The sequence below is a fragment of the Hippopotamus amphibius genome, chromosome 1 (assembly GCF_030028045.1).
Source record: "Hippopotamus amphibius kiboko isolate mHipAmp2 chromosome 1, mHipAmp2.hap2, whole genome shotgun sequence".
In the NCBI taxonomy this organism is placed as follows: domain Eukaryota; kingdom Metazoa; phylum Chordata; class Mammalia; order Artiodactyla; family Hippopotamidae; genus Hippopotamus; species Hippopotamus amphibius.
The window spans coordinates 54,191,830-54,213,968 of NC_080186.1; the positions used below are offsets into that span (position 1 = coordinate 54,191,830).

The 22,139-nt window shown below is 38.1% G+C and overlaps 3 protein-coding genes across 3 annotated transcripts in view; all 3 read right to left on the reverse strand.

Moving 5' to 3' along the window:
* BTBD8 (BTB domain containing 8) overlaps positions 1–11,971 on the reverse strand; it is an 82,096-nt gene extending 70,125 nt beyond the window's left edge. Inside the window, exons 1-2 of the mRNA XM_057713088.1 lie at positions 11,737–11,971; positions 5,524–5,718 (exon numbers count right to left, since the gene is read on the reverse strand). Of these exons, the coding sequence (XP_057569071.1) occupies positions 5,524–5,718; positions 11,737–11,885 (344 nt within the window). The 5' untranslated portion in view covers positions 11,886–11,971. The remainder of the gene's footprint in view (positions 1–5,523; positions 5,719–11,736) is intronic.
* Positions 11,972–15,985: 4,014 nt separating this feature from the next.
* Positions 15,986–17,524, reverse strand: LOC130859921 (lysophosphatidylcholine acyltransferase 2B-like). Its single transcript, XM_057747521.1, has one exon. It carries the CDS (start codon positions 17,522–17,524, stop codon positions 15,986–15,988), a length of 1,539 nt encoding a protein of 512 aa, XP_057603504.1.
* Positions 17,525–19,799: 2,275 nt separating this feature from the next.
* EPHX4 (epoxide hydrolase 4) overlaps positions 19,800–22,139 on the reverse strand; it is a 35,970-nt gene continuing 33,630 nt past the window's right edge. Inside the window, exon 7 of the mRNA XM_057750168.1 lies at positions 19,800–20,461. Coding sequence (XP_057606151.1) covers positions 20,230–20,461 — 232 coding nt within the window. The 3' untranslated portion in view covers positions 19,800–20,229. The remainder of the gene's footprint in view (positions 20,462–22,139) is intronic.

Here is a 22,139-nt window from a genome sequence, read left to right on the forward strand (position 1 = left end):
GAAGAGGTGTGTATAGGAATGGATTCAGGATTATTTGGTTTGCATATCAAAGGCACGCTGAGGGAATTAGCTAACACTGGGAGGGGCAGTCTCTCCCCAGTCAGTGAGGCCCCAGGTGCCAAGTTTTATATATATATATATGTATATAGTTAATATTACAAGACTCCTATTCCACCCACTTCAGGCCTACTAGTATAGTGGATGCGGAAGAGAAAATAGCCATCACCTGACAAACCTGTAGTGTAAACGGAATCTTTTGTGCTGTGCTGCTGTTCTATGTGTTCACTTGATTGACATTTTATCCTAGCATTTCCCAGTTATTGATGTTAAATTGAAAATTTAAAGGCCTTCCCTTTTTTCTTTCCTTTACACACACACACACACACACACACACACACACATTCTCAGACAACTATAGTGCAGTAAGTCTTAGCAAATCAAAGTTTTTATTGAATTTTAATCATGAGGGCATGAAGCAAGAACTACTTTCCATTGCCAATCATTTCAGCCATATCTGAAGTTGCTGTATATAAAAACTTTTTTCAAGACTGTATTTCCTACTCTACTCAAGCCTGTAGCAAAGGACCCTACAATAAGTAGCAATATGACAGAATGTTTCAAAATCTTTATTGGTTATTTGAAAAGAAAGGATGTGTGTTGAAGACACTTATAAGACTGAATTTCATACAGAAAAATTCAAAAATCTATTTTATTAGAATATTTACTAAAAAATGTTAATCTCACTACTTTACATTATAATCCTCTCCTTATGCTTTATATTAACATAGACAATTTTCAATACAATCTGCTTTTTAAAAAAGGGGGAGGTATATCACAAGCACTTTCTATATGTAAGACACTGATGAGATACTACTGGGAATGTTCACACTGATGAGATGATCTAATCTTAAGGAGCTTACATAACTACAGACATACTTCACTAACCTAACACAAAACAGAATGTGATTAAGTGCTTAAAATAGAGGATTGTGAAGTGCTAGGAAGCACAAAACCATTTACTCCAATCTGCTTGTTCTAAATAGGATAAAACTGAGGCTCAAAAAAATTATAAAACAAGGTAATACACAGCCAGAAGGCAGATCTCAGTCTTGTTGCCAAGTCCAGTGCTTCTTCCACTCTACCATACTGTCTCTCATTCAATTTTTTTCCTAAGACTTTTAATAACAAAAAGGATAACGTTTTTATAATTTCTCTTTAATATATAAAAATTTGACCTTTCCTAAGCATCTTCTTCTAAACACACATTCCATTGCTAGAGAAATGTATAATTTCATAGGGCTACTACTGTGAATAATACTAAAATGTATTCAGTGCTTACTATATGCCAAGTTACTGTGCAAAGGGCTTTATAAGAATCTCATTTAACCCTTGCAACAACACTGTGAGGTAGGTATTGTTATTATGTCCATTTTTCAGGTGAGGAAACTAATGGTAAGTGATTAGTCCAAGTTCACACAGAGTGATAGATCTGGCTTAACCACAGAGCCTACTCTACAACAAAGTCACTATACCACCTACTAGAAAAACAAAAATGTATATTTTAAAATTGATGATTGGAACTCAATGATGAACCTATGATCTACACTGGAAAATGACAATGATTTTCTAAATTGCACTTAAAGTGTCTGTTTAAATTACAGCATGTCATACTGTTCTTACAAACAGAGGAAGCCAAGGTTAGGCAATTTTCTGTTTACGCTTATTGGAGCTTCATATAAGAAACTCTGAAATAATAAAAATAGATCATTCAAGCAACTGTCAGAGCATAAAATGAAGAAGAATATGCCAAATCACACATATACACATACTTAAAGTTTAATTATCCAAAAAGAATTTTCTACACTAAAGTCAACATGATTGTGATTATAGGCAAAAAGTATGTCAGCAAATAACTAAAAGACTAACATCTAAAAAATACCTAGGATTCAGGACATAAAAACACAAAAATCCAACTCTGATTTCTCATAAAAATTAAACTGATAATTGGCACTGGTATTAAGGATAGACATACAGACCAATGGAAAAGAAATGAGAGACCAGAAATAAACGCTAACGTTTATGTGTGTATTAGTCAGGTTGGGTTGCCGTAACAAAAATCATAGACTGGTGGCTTAAACAACAGATTTATTTCTTACAGTTCTGGAGGCTGGACATCAAGATCAGGTGCCACCATGGTGGGGTTCTGGTGAGAACTCTCTTCATGGCTTGCAGTCAGTCACCTTCTCACTGTATCCTCACATGGCAGAGAAAGAGAAAGAGAGAACAAGCTCTCTGGTGTCTCTTCTTATAAGGGCAGTATTCCTATCATGAGGTCCCATCTAAACTTAATTTGCCTGCCAAAGGCACAATCTCCAAATACCACCACATTAGGGAGCAGAGCTTCGACATATGAATTTTCAGGGGAAACAATTCAATCTATAGCAATGGGCAACTGATTTTCAACAAGGTGTATAGACAATCCAATGGGGAAAGAATAGTCTCTTCCAAAATAGTACTAGGAAACTAGATATCCACACACAAAAGAATAAAGTTGGTCCCCTTCCTTACACTATTCACAAAAATTAACTCAAAATGGACCATAGACCTAACTGTAAGAGCTAAAAGCATAAACCCAAAAAATTCATAGAAGAAAGTATAATCTTTGTGACCCTAAAATAGGCAATGGTTTCTTATCTACAATACTAAGAGCACAAGTGACAAAAGAATATTAAACTAGGCTACATTAAAAATCTAAAACTTTCACGCTGTAAATGACACTATCAAGAAAGTGAAGACAACCCAATGAATGGAAGAAAATGTTTGCAAATCATATGTCTGGTAAAAGCCTAATTATCCAGAATACATAAAGATCTCTTATAACTCAATGATATAAAGACAATCCAATTGAAAAGCTGGACAAAGGACATAAATAGACAGTTCACCAAAGCAGATATACAAATAACAAACAAGCACAAGAAAATACGCCCATCGTTCGTCATCAGGGAAGCATAAATGAACCGCAATGAGATACCACTTCGCATTCACTAGGATGGCTATAATAAAAACAACAGAAGATAATAGCAAGTGTTACGAGGATGTAGAGAAACTGAAACCTTCATATATTGCTCGTAGGCATGTAAAGTGGTATAGCCTCTTTGGAAAAAGAGTCTGGCAGTTCCTCGAAAAGTTAAACACAGAAGTACCATATGATCCAACAATTCCACTCCTAGGAGTATTCCCAAGAGAAGTGAAAACAGGTTCACAAAAAAAAGTGCACAGGAATGTTCACAGCAACATTAGTCAAAATAGCAAAAGTAGAAGCGACGTAAATGTTCATCAACTGAAGAATGGATATACAAAATGTGGTATTGTCATACGATGAAATATGATTCGACAATAAGAAGAAATGTACTGATACATGCAGCAATATGGATGAGCCTCGAAAACATTATGGTTATTGAAATAAGCCAGTCGCGAAAACCCACAAATTGTATGGTTCCATTTATGGGAGAAGTCCAGAATAGACACAGGAAATAGATTAGTGTTGCCTAAGACAGAGGGGCAATGAGGGAATGCAGAGTGACAACCAATGGGTATGGGGTTTCTTTTGGGGGTATTGAAAATGCTCTAAAATTAAATTGTGATCATGGTTGCATAACTGTGTAAATACTAAAATCACTGAATTGTATACTTTAAATTGATGAATTATATCTGGGATATTTGAATTATACTTCAATAAAAACAGGTAATTGACAAATGTGTAGTACTATACAATAACATAATTGCCAGTATTGGCTTCAAAACTTAGTTCCACATTAACTTAACATCGTTAAACACTGAAATCAAGAATCATTAACCAGTACACACCTAGCCCCTCACACAGGGTTTTGTTTTGTTTTTTTTTTACATTTTTTTTTTATTTTATTTTTTTGGGGGTACACCAGGTTCAATCATCTGTTTTTATACAATGGAATATTACTCAGCTATAAAAAGGGATGAGATGGAGCTATATGTAATGAGGTGGATAGAACTACAGTCTGTCATACATAGTGAAGTAAGTCAGAAAGAGAAGGACAAATATTGTATGCTAACTCACATATACGGAATCTAAAAATGGTACTGATGAACTCAGTGACAAGAACAAGGATGCAGATACAGAGAATGGACTGGAGAACTCGAGGTATGGGAGGGGGCGGGGGGTGAAGGGGAAACTGAGATCACACAGGGTTTTGCCCATAACGGCAGAATAAATGTCTGCTAAATAAGTGTATGTGATGGATCATATGACAGAAAACACTAAAATATCATTAGAACAATACTATATTCCATATATTGGAGACAGGGAAGAAATTATGGGAGAGCAGATCTAAATTACTGAAATGAAATACAAATAAGCACTTCAAAACTTACAAGCATAAAAAACTTAGTTAACAATTTTTATGGTACTTACTATGTGCCAGGCATTTTACATATGAGGAAATTCCAGGCACAGAGGGATAAAGTTTGAGGTACACAGCTACCAAATGGCAGAGCAGAGAATTTAAATCCAGGCATTCTAGCCCTAGAGTTCATGTTTTTAAACTCTGAATTATTAAAGACCTCTCTAAAGTCATTTAAATAGGTTTTTAAAAAAGAGATGTAATTTGGAAGAACTACATTAGAAAGTATTTCCCTCCTGGATACATTTAGCAAAAAATGAGTGTCAAATAAATATACATTTGTGCAGATAACAGTAAAGCATTAAAATGGAATTCTATTCAATTAGAATAGGGATTAATTTAGTTTCTCCCATTATTTAGCCAACAATAATTCTCTAAGTTCATCAAACGTGAGTCCCCCAAATTACTAAAAAGTTCAACGGATGTCCTATTCAAAAAGTTTGACTACACACAGCCATGAGAATAAAAAGCTATAACCTCACATTTTTATGAACATAATTTATTTAAAGCTTTGCATACCAATAATATAGAAGTCAGTATATAGCAACAGTTCTCAGCAAGGGGCAATTTTAGCCCTCAGAGGACATTTGGCAACGTCTGGAGACATTTGGTAGTTACAACTTGAGGGGGGAGCTGGAGGGGGCTCAGGAAGGCTAGGGAGAAGTGCCACTCACACCCAGGGCTGAAGGCCAGGGATGCTGCTAAACATCCTAAAAGGCACAGCACAGCCCCCACCCTCCAACAAAGAATTATCCAACTTAAAACGTCAATAGTGCCAGTGTTGAGAAAATCCAGCACACACTAATTCATTCAAATTACTGGAGAGCATACCATCCTTCCTTTCTCAAGATCAATCTCAAGTTAGAAATTAGCGTCTCCTAATACTAAGCCTCTAATAATCCAATACGAAGCCTCTGCTAACACTAATTATTAAGATAATATGGAATTTAAATGAATGGATTTCTTAGAAGGTTATAAAACAGATATAAAAACACATGAAATAAACACACACATATATGTTTAAAAAATAAACAATTACATACTAGATTTAAATATGAGAAAAAAAGATAAAGAAAGCACTTACTGTAAAAATGTTCTAAACTCTGAAGCTTCAAAGTTCTCCACAGCAACAGGTTCATGATTTGTTAAGTTATTTTTATGTCCAACAGTATGCAAATAAAAATCAGGAATCCTTGCTAAAAGGACTGCTTTGTGTGCTTTGAACAAAGTACAACCTATAGAGAAAGTAACATCTGTATGGACTTCTTCTCTTAGAAGCCTATAAGGAATAAAAAGGAACCAGAGTTTAATTAGTGATGCTTAGAAATATATAATATGCCCATTTTTATAAAATAAGTTTCAAAAATAACAAACTAAAAATACAGAGATAACAAAATAAAAATAAGTTAATATGAAAATGAGTTTATTCTCAGTTCATCCAAAGAACATTCTTTAATGTTGGTTTAGAATGCAATTTTCTAAAATTTATAATGAAAATAAAGGTAATTACACTAAAAGAGTAAGACTACTTTTTCAAAAAATCTTTCCCTTTTAATTCCTTCTAACAATAAAATTTATCTTCTGCTACTTATTTTGATTTTCCTTTAAAATGTACATACTTTAGATTTATTTTGGAAAGAGAACACAAAGTAATGTGATTGTTGACTATTGAATCAATTTTTTAAAATCTTACTAAAATTGAAGCAAAAAAAGTAAACAGTCAACAACACAAGCGAACCAGATGTGATAACAGACAACTGAGCCTAAACAATGTGTTTTGAATATTGTTAAATACCAAGTCTGAAACGCAGGCTTGGCTGTCAAGAATGTGACATTTAAGCCCTTTTCCATCTCCCACCCCCCCAAACAAACCATGCTCTAATCTATTATTACAATGATGGATTCATGTGGAAAGCCCATTCAGATCCCTTTACTAATGTGCATAGTTATGGTAAAGCTCACATATAAAGTGAGAGAAGAACGGAAATCAGCGTCACAATAGAAACTGTCATAATCTTTTTTCTGTGTGGTAACTATATATTTTTACTCTGTAAATATTAAATAATACTTCATATTACTATAACATTATCACCAGCAAGGTATGTATTCTCAGAGGACTTCTGTATTGTAGGATATAACTGGCAATCACACTAGGACACTATAGGAGGTCCAAGCATGGATAAAGATACCATTTCAGTGAAAGCTTAGAATGTTGCCATTGATACTCACTCCCCCAAGAGCCAGTAATGGCTCCTTCCTCTGATCCCTTGGTACATACCTCTACTATAGCACTTCTGCCATTGCATCATTATTATTTTTATGTATCTTTCTCCCTACCAGACAATGAACTCCCCAAAGGCAAAAACTGTGTATCTTCATTAGACAGCAAGAGCTCAATATCTGCTTTTTGGATTTTGTTGTATTTTACTCTAAACAAAACAAATGCTTCAGAGCACAAAGCTTTCGGAACCTTGGAAACAATGAGCAAACATGCATTTTAGTCAATATTTTAATCAATAAATTATTTTCATAAGTGATTGTTAAAGTTACACAAAAATGTATTGGGTTTCCCAAACATTAATAAAAACTCAAATTGTACAATACAAATACTCCATTTATTCCTCCTTCCCACCCACCTTCTACCCATCCCCGACCCCTTCCCAAGTGAATAAACAAGCATTGCAGCTGGTAACCACGTAAGTATCACTAGGGAATCTGTCTTGTTCATAATAGATGCTCATGAGTATCTGTCAAATAAAAAAAAAGGTAATGTGTTTTAAAAAATGTGAAAATATAGTGCTTTTTATTTTATAAAACCATTTGTATCAGTTACAAGTATATCCTGTTATCTGTTAAAAGTAGCAATATCTGACTCAGACCTGCTTAAACATTAAGGGGGAGGTACTTCCCTGATGGCGCAGTGGTTAAGACCCCACGCTCCCCATGCAGGGGGCCTGGATTCAATCCCTGGTCAGGGAGCTAGATGCCACATGCATGCCACAACTAAGAGTTCATACACCACAACTAAGGAGCCCATGTGCTGCAACTTAGGAGACTGCCTGCCACAACTAAGACCCAGCACAACCTAAATAAATTAAATAAATAAATAAATATTAAAAAAAAACACAAAAGCATTAAGGGGGGTTTATTGACTCATCTAATAATAAACTCAAGAGGAATGAATGATAGGCTGGCTCAAAGGCTCAATGGTGTCAAGGCCCAGCTTCTTTCCATCTTATTTTTCTGTCAACTACTGTATTCACTTATCTAAAGCACTTTAGATCACTGATTAAACCTAGTTCTTGCTAAAAATTTATTGAGCATGTACCATATACTAAGCACTGGGGACATAAAAATGACTAAAGCATAGTATCTGCCCTCAAGGAGTTTATAGAAGATTATGGATACCAGGCCTGAAAATTAAGGACTGTGAAATATTCAATAGGACAAACTAGTAAATTTTTTTCAGGGACAGACATAAGAGCTTATAGAGGACAGGAAAACCAATCGGAATTTTAAAGACTGGATAATAGTTCAAGGAAACAAGGCAAGGTGGGGGGAGTTCCTGCCTCCATGCTCCTTACAAAGGTTTGTGTGTGTGGAGCTACAAATTGATCAGCAGAGTATGGTGGGGATAAAAAGTGACAGACGAAGCTTCAGGAATAAAGATGAATAAGAGACAAAGAGCTTAACTCTATCTTACAGTTGAAGGGGAATGATCAAATAGTTCAAAACATGGGCAATTTTATTTTTCAAAATATCACCTGTTAGCTGTATAGAAGAGGAATTAGGGGAAAATGAGAATAAAGGGGAAAAAAACACTGCACAACACAAAAGAATGATGTACAGGTCATGAGCCATGAAAGAATCAATGGTGACAGAAAACAAAGGAATAATGTAAAAATATACTTAGGTAATAAATTGGCAGGAACTCGTGACTGGAAGTAGAAGGCGAAGGGAAGGGAATAACCTAGGATCTCTCCCATGTTTAGCCTAGACAGCTGGGTGCTGGTGATGCCACCAGCCATTAATCTATATCCGCTATGCCAACTTCCCTCCAAAATTCCAGACAAATTTTCAATTCTCCTGGGTATTCCTAAACATTCACTATACTCCTCCCTTTTATTTTATTTATTTTTTACAGAGAATTTTATCCATTTATTATTTTTTTGGCTATGTTGGATCTCTGTTGCTGTGTGTGGGCTTTCTCTAGTTGTGGCAAGTGGGGGCTACTCTTCATTGCAGTGCATGGGCTTCTCATTGCGGTGGCTTCTCTTGCTGCAGAGCACAGACTCTAGGCATGCAGGCTTAAGTAGTTGCAGCACTCTGGCTCAGTAGTTGCGGCACATGGGCTTAGTTGCTCCAAGGCATGTGGGATCTTCCCGCACCAAGGACTGAACCTGTGTCCCCTACACTGGCAGGCAGATTCTTAACCAATGAGCCACCAGAGAAGTTCCTACTCCTCCCTTTTAAGTGTCCTAAGATTTAGCACTATCTTTATGCTTCTCTTTCCCTGCGTTTCCATGTGTAATTGGTCACCAAGCCCATGAATTGCACACAGGAATCCCTTTCACCTTGTCCATTTTCACTGCCATTATGTATCCCTTGACTATTACAAAATCTCCAAGTTGGTTTCCTTTTTTTCTAATTGCTTTCCTCAATTCAAGATTTAATTACGTTCATCCTCTATTAAAAAACATCAATGATTCTCCACTGCCTCAAGAATACATTTCAAATTCTTCACTAAAGAAAGTCTCTATGATAGAGTCTTAGTTTACCCATTCATCCTCATCTGCTGTCACTTTGCCTGCCATACCCACAATCCCCTCCCAAATAAAGCTACCAAATTGCACCACATGTCCCTGATGCTCTTAGTCACATCTGAATGGACAAGGGACTGAGCTAAGGTTAACCATTAGCCAATGTGGTAGTTAAACAAGTGAACTCTAGCAGAGATGTTCTATAATAATCAAGAGCCAACTGATCACACTCTTAAGAGAGTTTCAAAGAAAATCCAAGGTAGAGTAAGAAAAAGGAATGGGTAAGGAGAGAAGCAGAAATGAAGGAACAAAGTTACTGGAAGATCATTTTGCATAACTATCATATTTTAGAGAAGACAGACTGATGGGGTTCATATTCCGGTCATGAGACCTTGGGCAAGTTACTTTAATGTCCCTGGAGCCAGACTGCCAACTTTCTTATTCTGACTACACCACCTCTTCTCTAACCCTTAGTTTCCTTATCTGTTAAATGGGAATAACAAAAGATATATCTCACAGGGGAGTAAATAAAACGTTGCATGTCAGCCCAATGTCTAGCTAATAGTAGGATGGCAATAAGTATTAGGTATTTTTATTACAATTGTCTTGAACAATAGTCCATATCTCAATGGGGTCTTATCGTACAATTGCTGTCATATCCCAAGCAACTTTCCAATTCTACAGCAGACTTGGCTTTTTGACTACTTTTCCTCACTTCTCCATATATCCTACTGCTTCAGGTAACCCAGAGGAGTCTCTTTCCTTGCTGTTTGGAACAATTCAATACAACTTGCTTTCCCAAAATAAATGAAGCTCTTCCAAATGTCTAGGCCTTTGTACAAGCCATTACCCTTTTTTAGATACTCTCTGACTTCTCCCTTCCTAATCTCTATCTAGTCAATTTTCAATCAATCCCCAAGAGCTCAATCAAACATCACCTATAAAGCCTCCCCCAAATCACCTCAGTTCCCATTACTTCTGTTTGGCTATTATCTTTCTCACTACAGTGCAAGCACAACACCAAAGTCATGTCCCTTTGATTTTCAGAACCTAGTACAGTGCTAGGTACATGGTGGGTGCTAGCTATTTCATTAATACTTGTAGCATAAATCAATGATATTGCTGTGCTTGAAGAAGATTAATTTAGCATAGCATTCAAGGTGGCTGGATCAGTATATGAGATTTTTTTGTTGTTTAAAAAAAAGCAACACTTTTGCTTATAACAAGAACTTCAGGATCCTATCCTTTAGGATGAGGATAAATTGTTCACCTGCTATACTTATAACTTCATTTTCTTTATATAAATTAGATGTATTATCTTCCTTAAATTCATGACACTTCAAGGCTCACAATACAGCCAGAAGAAAAGAGCCACTGAAGAGAAGGAACACCTCATCCTTAGAGATTCATCCTAGAAACAGAACAACTTTATTCTCATTTTTTCTCTGTTTTACATCAATTCCCCCAGTGGTGGAGACAAGGCAGAATCTCTCATATATAGGCCCAACTTAAAAGGAAATTTACTTTATAAAGTTCAGTTTATAACTGCTGGAGCCTTAAGTGTGGGCAACAGTAAGCACTTTTTAAATGTAGAATGCTGTACAACTGTTAGTTATTAGTAGTAATTATGTTTATACTAGTTCAATAGTTCTCAAAGTGTGACCCAGGCCAGCAGCATCACCCGGGACCTTGTTAGAAATGCAAAAATCTCAGTCCCCATCCCAGACCAACTGTATCAGAATTAAGGTCTGGGCCCCAGCAACTCAACGCCTTCCAGGGGATTCTGATGCACACTAAAGTTCAAGCATCAATGTTTTGGTGGAAATGGAAACTAATCAGGAGATATTTCTAAGGTTCATCTTCTTTATAAACTGAGATGACATTCCTGGATTCACCACAGCCTGAGTTAAGCTTCACAGCAACTCCATCTGCTAGAGTCCTCATGGGAGTGGGGAGCTGCTGGGAGCTGCTGGGTGCTGTAGAGGATTCTAGGAGCAGAGCGGAAGCCAGGTTGCAATCAGCAAGTATTTCTAGGAAACCATTTCTGCTAAGTCGTTTAAAGAGAGCTCAGAAGAAAGAGACTTCCAACGCTCCAGTAATTTGTTCCATTTTTACTCATTCTAAATAGACATTCACTCTTCTACCTAATGTTACCATTTTTCTTAGAATTGTTTAGGTTTATAAAAAGTTGTGTAAGTTTCAGGACCACGAAACCTGGATCCACCTCAACATTAGCGAAAGTCTTTCAAGACCTGAGCCTGCCCGTGTTACTTTGGCATAAACTGGTGCTGCAAAGAACTACGATAGTAATTTTGGCTTTCTTCTTGAATCTGGTACGTGGTGTCCGAGGTGCTCTGGATTGGTTACACAGGGAGAAGGAACTCGCTTTGAAGTGAGGAGACGGGTGAGCGTCCCGCCGTGGCCTGAGGCGAGAACAAAGCAGGGAGGGGGAGGGACGGGGAAACAGAGAAGGAACCACAGCTTCTAGGACGGAGGTGGGCGCCTTAACTCAAGCAGCCTGAGTTCCCGCCTCCTACCTGAGCAGATCCTGGCTGAGCTGCTCCGACACCATCGCCTTCAGCCGGCGCCGCTCACAGGGCCCCTTCCTTTGCAACCCCTTGCTGCAAACTCCAGGGGACCCCAGAAGTACCCCCGGGGCCGCGCTACCCTCCCCACAGCGGGCCATGTCCCACAAAGGTACGGCGGCTCCCCGCAGGCCCAGTGCAGAGTCTCACTTCCCCGCCTCGGGAAGAAGGGGGCGTTTCCGACCGAACGCTCGGCTCCTACCCGAATCCGCCCCCTAAAGGAAAAGGTTAACGCGTCTCGTCTGTTTGTTGACGGTCCCTTACGGCTGCCGGACCGCGGGCTGGGAGAATCTCGGAGGCCCGGCCTGCGCCGGCACGTGACCTGGGAGGTGTGCGCAGGCGTAGTAGCCCTGTTTACCTCCGGCAGCAGGCAGTCCGCCCCCAACTGCCCAGGGAGGGAACTGTCTCCCCGGGCTAGCTCGTTCTGCTTTTTCCCTGTCCCTCTGCTTTCCAGTTGGTGCTAACCAGTCATTTAAATAAATGTTTTATTGAGAGTCGAGTTCAAATCAACCAGTACAGCCTTTCAGCACTTTGTCTTTCTGGGATGTCAGCGCTTTTTTTTCCAGGAAAGACAAGCTCACTAGACCTCCCCTGCTGCGAGTCACACTCCCTCACTTACATGCTTTGGGCAAGGAAAATTGGGGGTGGGAGGGGTGGGGGAAGAACTTAGTAAAATCAGCAGGAATCCCAACACTCCTGAGCCCCCTGCGAAGGGTAGGTACGACGTCTAGAAGACTCCTTTCCTTTCTAATCCAGGGAGTGGCTCATATGACTGCTTTTGGACTTTAACAGAGAAATGTCAGTTATATTCCAGCACTTTGCATATAAAACTGTAAAATTTATGAGGTGGAGGAAGGGAAGTAAGGTTATAGGGGCAGGGCCTTTGAGCAGGGAATTAGGTAGATTGATGAGCTATAGAATTTTGAAAATTTGGTATGGAGAAAAGAGCTGGAGTGAAATCACTTAAAAAGTCTTTTGGTATTTTTTATTTGATTACTTCTTCCAAAGGAAGAAGGTTCAATCGTTCTGCTTCATTCAGAAGCTCTGCACAAGGTAACAAGTGCGTACTAATTGCTTGGAAAATATATGGCTCTTGTACCATAAGATTGGCCAAGAAGTAGCCATTTCTCCACATAATGACCTTCTCAATTGTTCAGACACCTTAATTCTGAAAAATATAGTGGATAATTGATTCTTAATTATTCCTGTAGAAAAGAGGAATGTCAAAGATAATATAATAGTTAATATTTATTAAGTGCTTTTCAGGTGAGAAAACTGCTTTACCTGCTTTCTATGTATTAACTCAATTCTTACAACCACCATTTAGGTTGGTGCTGCTATGAGCCCAATTACAGATAAGGAAGTGGAGGCATGAGAGGTTAGGTAACTTGGTCAAGGTCACACAGCCAATGAGTGGTGGTCTAGGTTTTAAAACTGAGACAGTTCAGCACCAGATTCTTCCCCTTCAGAGTCCTGTAAGATTTCTGCCATGCCCCTTTATCAGCTGATGAAGCAAAAATTAGGCTACTCTCTGGTTGGGAATGGATGACAGATGATTTCTGGTCCATGTAAATTTAATTCTCTTAAACTACGGTAGGCAGCTTGGGCAGCTTTGTGAAGTAATTAAAGAAAAAAATACCCTCATAAAACAAAACAAAACAAAAAATAGTGTTAATGATGCTTCACATTCCACCATTAGAGATTTTTTTGCTTCAAACATTATTTCTATTTTAATTTATATCTGTAGTCATTTACACCATGGTGTGAGTGAAATTATCAAAAATTTTTTCCTCAAAGGCTTTATGATCAGGAACACTAGAAAGTCCTGGGGAACTAGCAACAGGACCTCTGAAGGAAAACACTGCTAAACCCATCATTTTATTTAGGGTTGGCCTTAACTGTGATCCTCACGTGTAAAAACTAAGTTCAGGTAAAATTGCCTTGGAAGGCAAAAAGCTCTTTCAAGCACTACAATTTCATGAAAAAAGTGATTTTCCTAGATGTATTTTTTCTTTCTTTAAAAATGTTTTCATTTGAAACATTTCAAACATACAAAGAAATAAAGAGAGAGGTACAATGAATCCAATATACCCGTTACCAAAATTCAGTTATTGAGATTTGGGCATATATGCTGTTCAATTTTTCTTTCCTTTCCTTCCTTATCTTTCCTTCCTTCCTTCCTCCCTCCTTTCTCCTTTCCTTCTTCCCTTCCTTCTAAAAATTCTAAAAGTAAAGCCCCAGACATCATTTCATTTTCTCCTACGTACTTCAGTTTGCATCTCTAAAACACTATACATTTTCCATTACAATGACCACTAATGGTACTCCTTATAAATTGACAATAATTCCATTTACTATGTAGCCCATTGTAAAATTTTCCCAACTGTCCTAAAAAATATGTTATACAGTTGGTTTCTTGGAATTAGTTTTCAAACGAGATACAAGGTTACATTTGGTTATGCCGCCTGAGTTTCTTCTAATCTCCTGTATTTTCCCACAAGACATTGACATTGTGGCAGAAACCTGAGCAATTTGAGCTGTAGAGTATGCCACATGTTAAATTTGATTTCCTCCCTGTAGCATCACTCACTATGCTCATCTAGCCCATATATTTCCTGTAAATGGAAGCTGTTTTTAGAGGCTTGATTATATTCAGGTTCAATTTTTTAGCAAAAAAAAAAAAAAGTTATAAGTGGTGTATTAGTTTTCTATTTCTGCTTTAACAAATTACCACAAACTTAGTGGCTTAAAAACAGCACATTTTTTATTTTCAATTCTATAGGTTGAAAGTCTCACTGGGCTAAAATCTAGCTTTGAGCTGGGCTGCATCCCCTTCCGAAGGCTCTAGGAGAGAGTTTCCTTGCCTTTTCCAGCTTCTCAAGGCTGTCCATATTCCTCAGTTCTTGGCTCTGCTTCTCCATCTTCAAAGCTAACAGATTGAGTCCTCCTCACATTGCATCATTCTGAACCCTTCTTCTCCCTCCTTCTTCCCTCTTTTAAGGACTGTTGTGATTACTGGGGACCAAGTGGATAATCGAGGATAATCTTTTTTTTTAAGGTCGGCTAATTAACAACCTTAATTCCATCTGCAACCTTAATTTCCCTTAGTTTGGGTTAGCAAGGCATATTTATTGGTTCAAAATCACTTCCACATCTAGATAAGTTGTTGCTCCCTGTCCTGGTGTAGGAATGGCTTCTAGGAATACTTCACTGATTCATCCTACAAGGTGACATGAAGGGGTAGGGCTTGAGGTCACATCACTACGTGAAGATATCTTACAGCAAACCATGCTGGAAGTACATGGGTAGTGAAGGAGGTACATAACAGTAAGCAGAAGCCTCAGTTTTCATGGGTGCATAGTCAGAAAAAGAAATATCCTCAGTAATGCAGAACATGTGACTATAAATACAAATTTTTCCCCTTTTGGTGAGAATCATACATAACAGGATTTATCAGAATTCCTATATTTATAACCTATGTTTATTATATTAGTCAGTTTTCCAGAAATTGTGGTCTCTTGTGATTTCCTTTCTTATTCTAAATAATCCCTTTCATACCTTAAAAATAAATAAATAAGGGCAGCTATGCAACATACAACTGTTTCAATGGTGTTCCCAATACTATACCTTCCTGATGTTTATTTTTATTTTGTCTTGTAAAATAAGAACATTTGGGCTACTTTGAGAAAGAGCAAAGAAGCATTTGTGCAGCAGATCCTTTTTGGAGAGAATAATAATGGTAACAAAGTATTTATTTATTGTTAGTAGAGCTCTTAATGAGATATTTTCTCTGCAAAAATGAGGGAGATTTGGTGGGCTATAATGTTCCTCTGACCTTACTTTAGCAAAATAAGGCACTTTATTTTAATTATTTACTTATTTTACTTACCTTAAGCAGAATAAAGGCACTAACTAGAACCATGCTAGGTAAACAAAGTTATAAGCAGATCTCTTATTTTTCTACCTTTAGGCCACATTGAAACAAACACACTATCTTAAGAAGAAAATTAAGTACTATAAAATTGAATTGAAATATATATTCCTTAAGAACATTTTAAATATCTTAATTAAGTGCCCAGGCCATTTAGAGTAAAAACTATTGCATTTTTCCTCAAAAGATAATTTTTATTTCAATCATAGTTATAACTTGGATGTTACTTTCACCATTTTCAGGGCTGACTGTAACATCTGAATACAGTAATCAAGCCTCTACTTGTTGTGGTAATGAATATATATAGGCTGCCTGGAGGTCTAAGTATGAACTAAATAACTTGGCATATTCTGGATGCTTCAGGGCAAAGTTCTTAAAGGTCCTGTATGAAATGTTCTCTGAGTTCTGTCCAGCTATCTCCCGGAAGAGCCTGGAAACATCAAGATCTGGCACTCCAAAAGCTGCCCGAAGTATAGCAGTTAACTCCTGTTCGGTTATGAAACCATCATTATCAAGATCAAAAAGCTTAAATGACATTTGCAGAATCTTTTCCGTGTTGGCAGGATTACATAGGACAGTCAGACCTATCACATACTCTCTGAAGTCTATGCTGCCATCTTTATTCCTGTCAAAGAGGGCAAAAAGTTGTCTCAAGGGCTCTGAAATTGGGAGTTTCAAATAACTCGCAAACTCTTCAATTCCTATCTTCCCTCCTTTTGAGGCAGCTGCAATTGCAGCATATTCATCCAAACACTGATGAATGTTATCCCAATCTAACTTTAATTTCTGGCTAATTTTCGTGAATTCCACCAAACCAGCTTCCATGGGTAGTTGAAGGTTACCTGCAGAAATCATCAGTCTGCAGTCTTCATAAGTGTGATCTGTCACAGGCACCCCAAGAGCATTGGCCATGATGATCCTCACTGTATTGGCAAAGAGGATGGGGTCTGTTTTCTCTCGGTCATTTGGCATATAAACAGGCATAAATTCAACTTCTACCCTGGTGAAGGGTTGACTCAGGGTCAACATACAGGCCTGGAAGCCTGTAAACCCCTGCCAGGTCCAGGTCACCGTGTCCAGAGTGTTTGGGTACCTGAGCAGCACTGGCTGCACAGGAACACCTGGAGAGAAGGCCCCTAGTTTAAAAGTGACCAGGCAGCTGCGGTTGGTACACACTCCTTCCGGGAAAATCAGGATCTGTGGCCACTTCCTAGCAGAGGTCACTCGCCTAAGGATTTCCTCCCGGGTATTCTTCCTCGAATTGGGGTCATCTCGGGTCACAAGCACCGGCTGCGTTGATAGTAAGAATTTCCCAGCCACGGGTATATGCATATTTTGACTCGCAGAGACCACGGAGGGTAACCCTGCCACGACGCAGGCGATCGCGTCGAAGAAACTGGAGTGCGGTGCTGCAACAAAGATGCGGGCCTCGTCTCGGGTTGCTTTTTTCCCTTTCACTTTAACCAGGAACCCTGCTAAAAACAAAGTCACCTGAAACAGGAACTTGAGGGTTGGTTGCGCCAGTCTTCTTCTCCACCTGCTGGCGGGCTTGGTTGGTTGAGCACGACGGCCTATGGTGGAGAGCGCAGCCACAGGCCAGAGGAAGATGAAGAGGAAGGCGAGGCAGGACACCCGCATTGGCACCAGCACAGCCCCCATGAGGACAATGCAGGCCCAGCGCCACGCGCTGATGTGCGTCTGCTGCAGGAAGGGGTTGTCCACTGCCGGCGGGAACAGGGACTTGCGGGTTTCTTGGCTGAGGGCGGATGCCAACACTGCAGCCTCAGAGCCGGAGGCGGGCTGTGCCATGAGGCCGACTTTTCCGCAGTCTCAGGATGCCTGTAGCTTGGATCTACGGGCGGCCCCGGCAGTATACCCCTTCCCCATATGTAAGTGCTCTTTCTGTTCCCACATAGTAAGAACTCTTTGAGGCAATTGTGGGTTAATAGAAAATGATATATTACCTTTAAAATCAGAAAAATCGAAAATGGTAAATGATGTAACAGGAGAATTAGAATCATATCAACAGTACGATGTTTTCTGCTTTTTGAAAATGGCCACCTTTTGACATATATGCTTAATAACTTATTTTCACATAATTTCTGACATTTACATTAAGCATATGTTATATACCTACTAAGGATTATTAAATAGATGAATATTTATTAATCACAACTTTTAAACTTAAATGCCATTACCAGTCAAGTTTACTTACTGTGAGATTCTTTGGCAATTGGTAAGTCAAATTCATTTACTCTTCCTACAAATGAACTTCTACAGAGACGGTACTCTCTTTATGCTAAGAGGTTTAACTGATGGCACCCTTGAGCCTTTGTATCTGTTACAAGCACTCTTTTACATCCTTCGAAAATTAGAACATCCATTATCATAGGCCAGGGTTAGCCATGACACGTTTTGACTCATATTCTTTTTTTTGTTTTTGTTTTTTTTTTTTTGGGCACACAGGCTTAGTTGCTCCGCGGGCATGTGGGATCTTCCTGGAGCTGGGATCGAACCCGTGACCTCTGCATTGGCAGGCGGATTCTTAACCACTGCGCCACCTAGGAAGCCCTTGACTCATATTCTTAATGAACTGGTCAGTGTTCCAAACTGACAAAAGTAACAGAGACAACAAACCTTAAAATCACCTTTGTCAGAAACAGGTTTTCATTAAAAAAAGTCAGCATTACTTTATTATGTCACCACACATGGTCAATAAAGTCTTGTTCCTTCCTTTGTTGCTGCCCTTTGAAAATGATCAAGAGGAAAGCATAATCAAAGTTGGTGTGAACTAGGCTCTCTGCTATACCTCGTAGCATTTGCTATATCAAATATTCCTGTGATTGCTAATTACTAATTTAAATTCCTCCAGAATTAAAAGTCAAATTGCAGGTTTCTGAAAGGTGTTTGTAATTATTGGAACACACCAGGTTACCCATAAAACAGGAAGAGCAGTGTGGATACCGAAGCCCATTAAACAGATTGTGATCTAAATTGAAGGATTATGGGCTTTACAACCAGATGGATCTAGGTCAGATCCTGGTTCCAACCCTTATGCTACGGGCACTGGCCACATCTATAAAGTGGTGATATTCCCTACCTTTCGATGTTATAAAGCACAAGTACAATGTATAAACTGGGTTTTTATTGGTAAATACACGTTGCTAGGATACAATGATGAGAATTCTTAGGGACATTCCACTTTCTTCTGTCACTATCAGAACTGTGCTTAGTGAGGGAGACATTCCTTTCACCAACTTAGTCTTATGTGAGGACACAGCTGTAGTCTCTAAGGAGCCGTGATTTGGCAATGTTACTGCTCATCGCCCATGCCAAACGAAAGCAACCTGAGAGAGTGAGTAGTAACCCCATGAGTTGGTCTCATCTTTTATTCACCGTCCCCGCCCCCACCCCTCTTTTTTTTTTTTGGCCATGCTGTGTGGCTTCGTTCCCCTACCAGGGGTTGAACCTGGGCCTAGCAGTGAAAGGGCTGAGTCCTAACCACGGGACCGCCTGGGAGTTCCCTTCCCACTTTTATTTGTAATGTTCATTACTACTTTTGAACCCTTGTTTAATTTAACTGCATTCTGTGTATGCCTGTTAAGGGAAAGATCCACATCACCATGTCATCTTTGTTTCATATTTCCCCCACAGTGCCCAGCAGCATATCAGATATATGATTTATTCATTCAGCAAATATTTGAATTCCTACAATGAGTCGGGCTCTTATTCTAGATGCTGGATATATGTCAATAAAACAAAAATCTCTGCCCTGTGGAGCTTAGATTCTAGTGCACATAGGAAGTACAGTGTTCAATTCTTGTTGCATTAAATGGGGCAAAAGGACATTTTGATCCTTTTTCTAAATCTCTCACCAGTTTAGCTGGAGAATTAAGGCAAGTAATTTAATGGATGTACTTCTCTACAATGCTTAATAAATATATATGTATACATAAGAATCTTCATATCCTTTCTTGTTAATCTTCCCAGTGTAAGTAGTATTTATGGCCTATTTTAAGATGCACATTCATCTTGTCATATTTGCCTTCAAACTAATAAATATACTATACTTCCAAGAGATTTTATAATATAATTTTTAATGGTTAAAAAATAGTAAAAAGAACTTTTGAACAATAAAATGAAAGTTTATACCATTGCAGGTTTGCCTTTTAATATGGCACAGCTAATCTTTAATATACTTTTGTAAAAGGCACCATATATTAACACAGTAAAGAACACAAAAAAACAAAACTGAGCCACTTTCTCCAGCTTCCTTTTTGTACAAGTGTATACATTTTAAGGCAGATGCTTTTCTGTGCGAGATACAACAGGAGAAAATCAACATTATGTTACAAGTTCACACATTCTTGGATTTTTTTCAATATCATTTGTCAGGATGTTTATTTATGATAAAGCATATTATAACAATTCTTTCCTAAAGAAGCTTAAGGAAGTTGATGAACAATTTTTAAAAATTATTTAGGGATTTCATTACAGACTCTTCATACAAAAAGTCAATCTTTTCTTCGTGTTTCTTCTTTTAGAAATGTCCATATCAACTTGTTCACTATGTCAGGTTGTTCTTGCTGGAGCCAATGACTGACTTCTGACAAAATAGTTAGCCTGAAATAGTTTTTAACATAAATCTTTGTGACTTCAGCCATCTCAACTTCCATAAATGCGTCTTTCTCTCCCCATAGTAGTAGTGTTGGAGTGATCACCATGTGATGTTTGAGAGGCAGGCAACTATAAAAACAAAGCACATGGGCTTGAGACTCGTAAAAGTTAAGATAGCATTTTCCCAAAATGTTTCTTTAGGCCACACATTTTTAAGGAGGGCAATATTATCACCGAAGGGGTGAAAACTGCTTCTTGGAAGAGTGAAAAAAATTTATACACTTTTTATATGTAAACCATGAATATACATACAGTACATAAACAGATATTAAAATTTCACAGGGTGGGGGACAATTAGGAAAAAATGTCTAAAAAGGTTCTGAAGGGAGGTGATGACAAAAACATCATTGAGAAACACTGCAAATAGGCAATCAGTCTGTACAATAAAAAATTTAAAGGTCTATTTAAGAAAGGGCCCAATAAAAGCCTTAACTGGATGAGGCAATCAATCACTACTACGCATAAAATAGCTAACTAATGAGAATGTACTGTATAGCACAGGGAACTCTACTCAGTGCTCTGTGGTGGCCTAAATGGGAAGCAAATCCAAAAAAGAGGGGATATATGTATACTGATTCACTTTGCTGTACAGTAGAAACTGACACTGCAGTAAAAAGCAACTATACTCCAATAAAAAGATTAATTAATTAATTAATTGGCTGAGGCTAGCAAAATTTATAATGAAGGCTATAAGTTAAATATGAAATTCATCACTATGAGGAATAATTTGCTTTAAAAGGGTATTAGAATTTCTGAATAGTGTGATAAAGGGAGCTTTAAACAGTGTTACTGTTTAAATATATTTTAATTGTTTGTTGGATAAATCTAATGCATTTTATGTGAAAATTGGAACTGAAAAGTCAGAAAATATATATGGAATGAGCCTTAATATTACCTGATACTATATTTATTTCTCAAGTAGATTCTTCTTAAAATATAAAGTTTTTATTAGGTATTTTCTTAAGTACAGAAAAGTAGAAAGAATAAAATCATGAGGGACTTCCTAGGTGGTGCAGTGGTTAAGGATCCGCCTGCTAATGCAGGGGACACAGGTTCGATCCCTGCTCCAGGAAGATCCCACATGCCGAGGAGTAACTAAGCCCATGTGCCACATCTACTGAAGCCCGTGTGCCTAGAGCCTTTGCTCCACAGCAAGAGAAGCCAACGCACCACAATGAAGAGTAGCCCCTGCTTGCCACAGCTAGAGAAAGCCCGCATGCTGCAACAAAGATCCAACGTAGCCAATAAATAAATAAATTTTTTTTAAAAAGAATAAAATCATGTATAATCCCATCATTAAAAAATGGTCACTTTCTATATCTATAGTTGAAACCACAAGTACGATGCAGTAAATATACAGTTTATACACAGTATACAAATGCAAATTTCATATTAAATTATAACTTTCTCATTTCATATAATTTTTCAAAAATAATTATAAAACATACTATTTTATGGCATAATAATCCATAAATGACTGTTCCTTCATAATTGAATATTTAGATTATAGCATCCTTTAAAAGAAGGGGATGTTTTTTTTTGTTTTTTTTTTTTTGTTTTTTTTTTTTATTTTATTTTATTTTTTTGGGGGTACACCAGGTTCAATCAACTGTTTTTATACACATATCCCCATATTCCCTCCCTTCCTTGACGCCCCCCCCCTCGAGTCCCCCCCACCCTCCCTGCCCCAGTCCTCTAAGGCATCTTCCATCCTCGAGTTGGACTCCCTTTGTTATACAACAACTTC

What these genes read in the sequence shown, in the direction of transcription:
- LOC130859921 (XM_057747521.1), bottom strand. Translation starts at nt 17,524, where the DNA reads ATGGCACAGCCCGCCTCCGGCTCTGAGGCTGCAGTGTTGGCATCCGCC.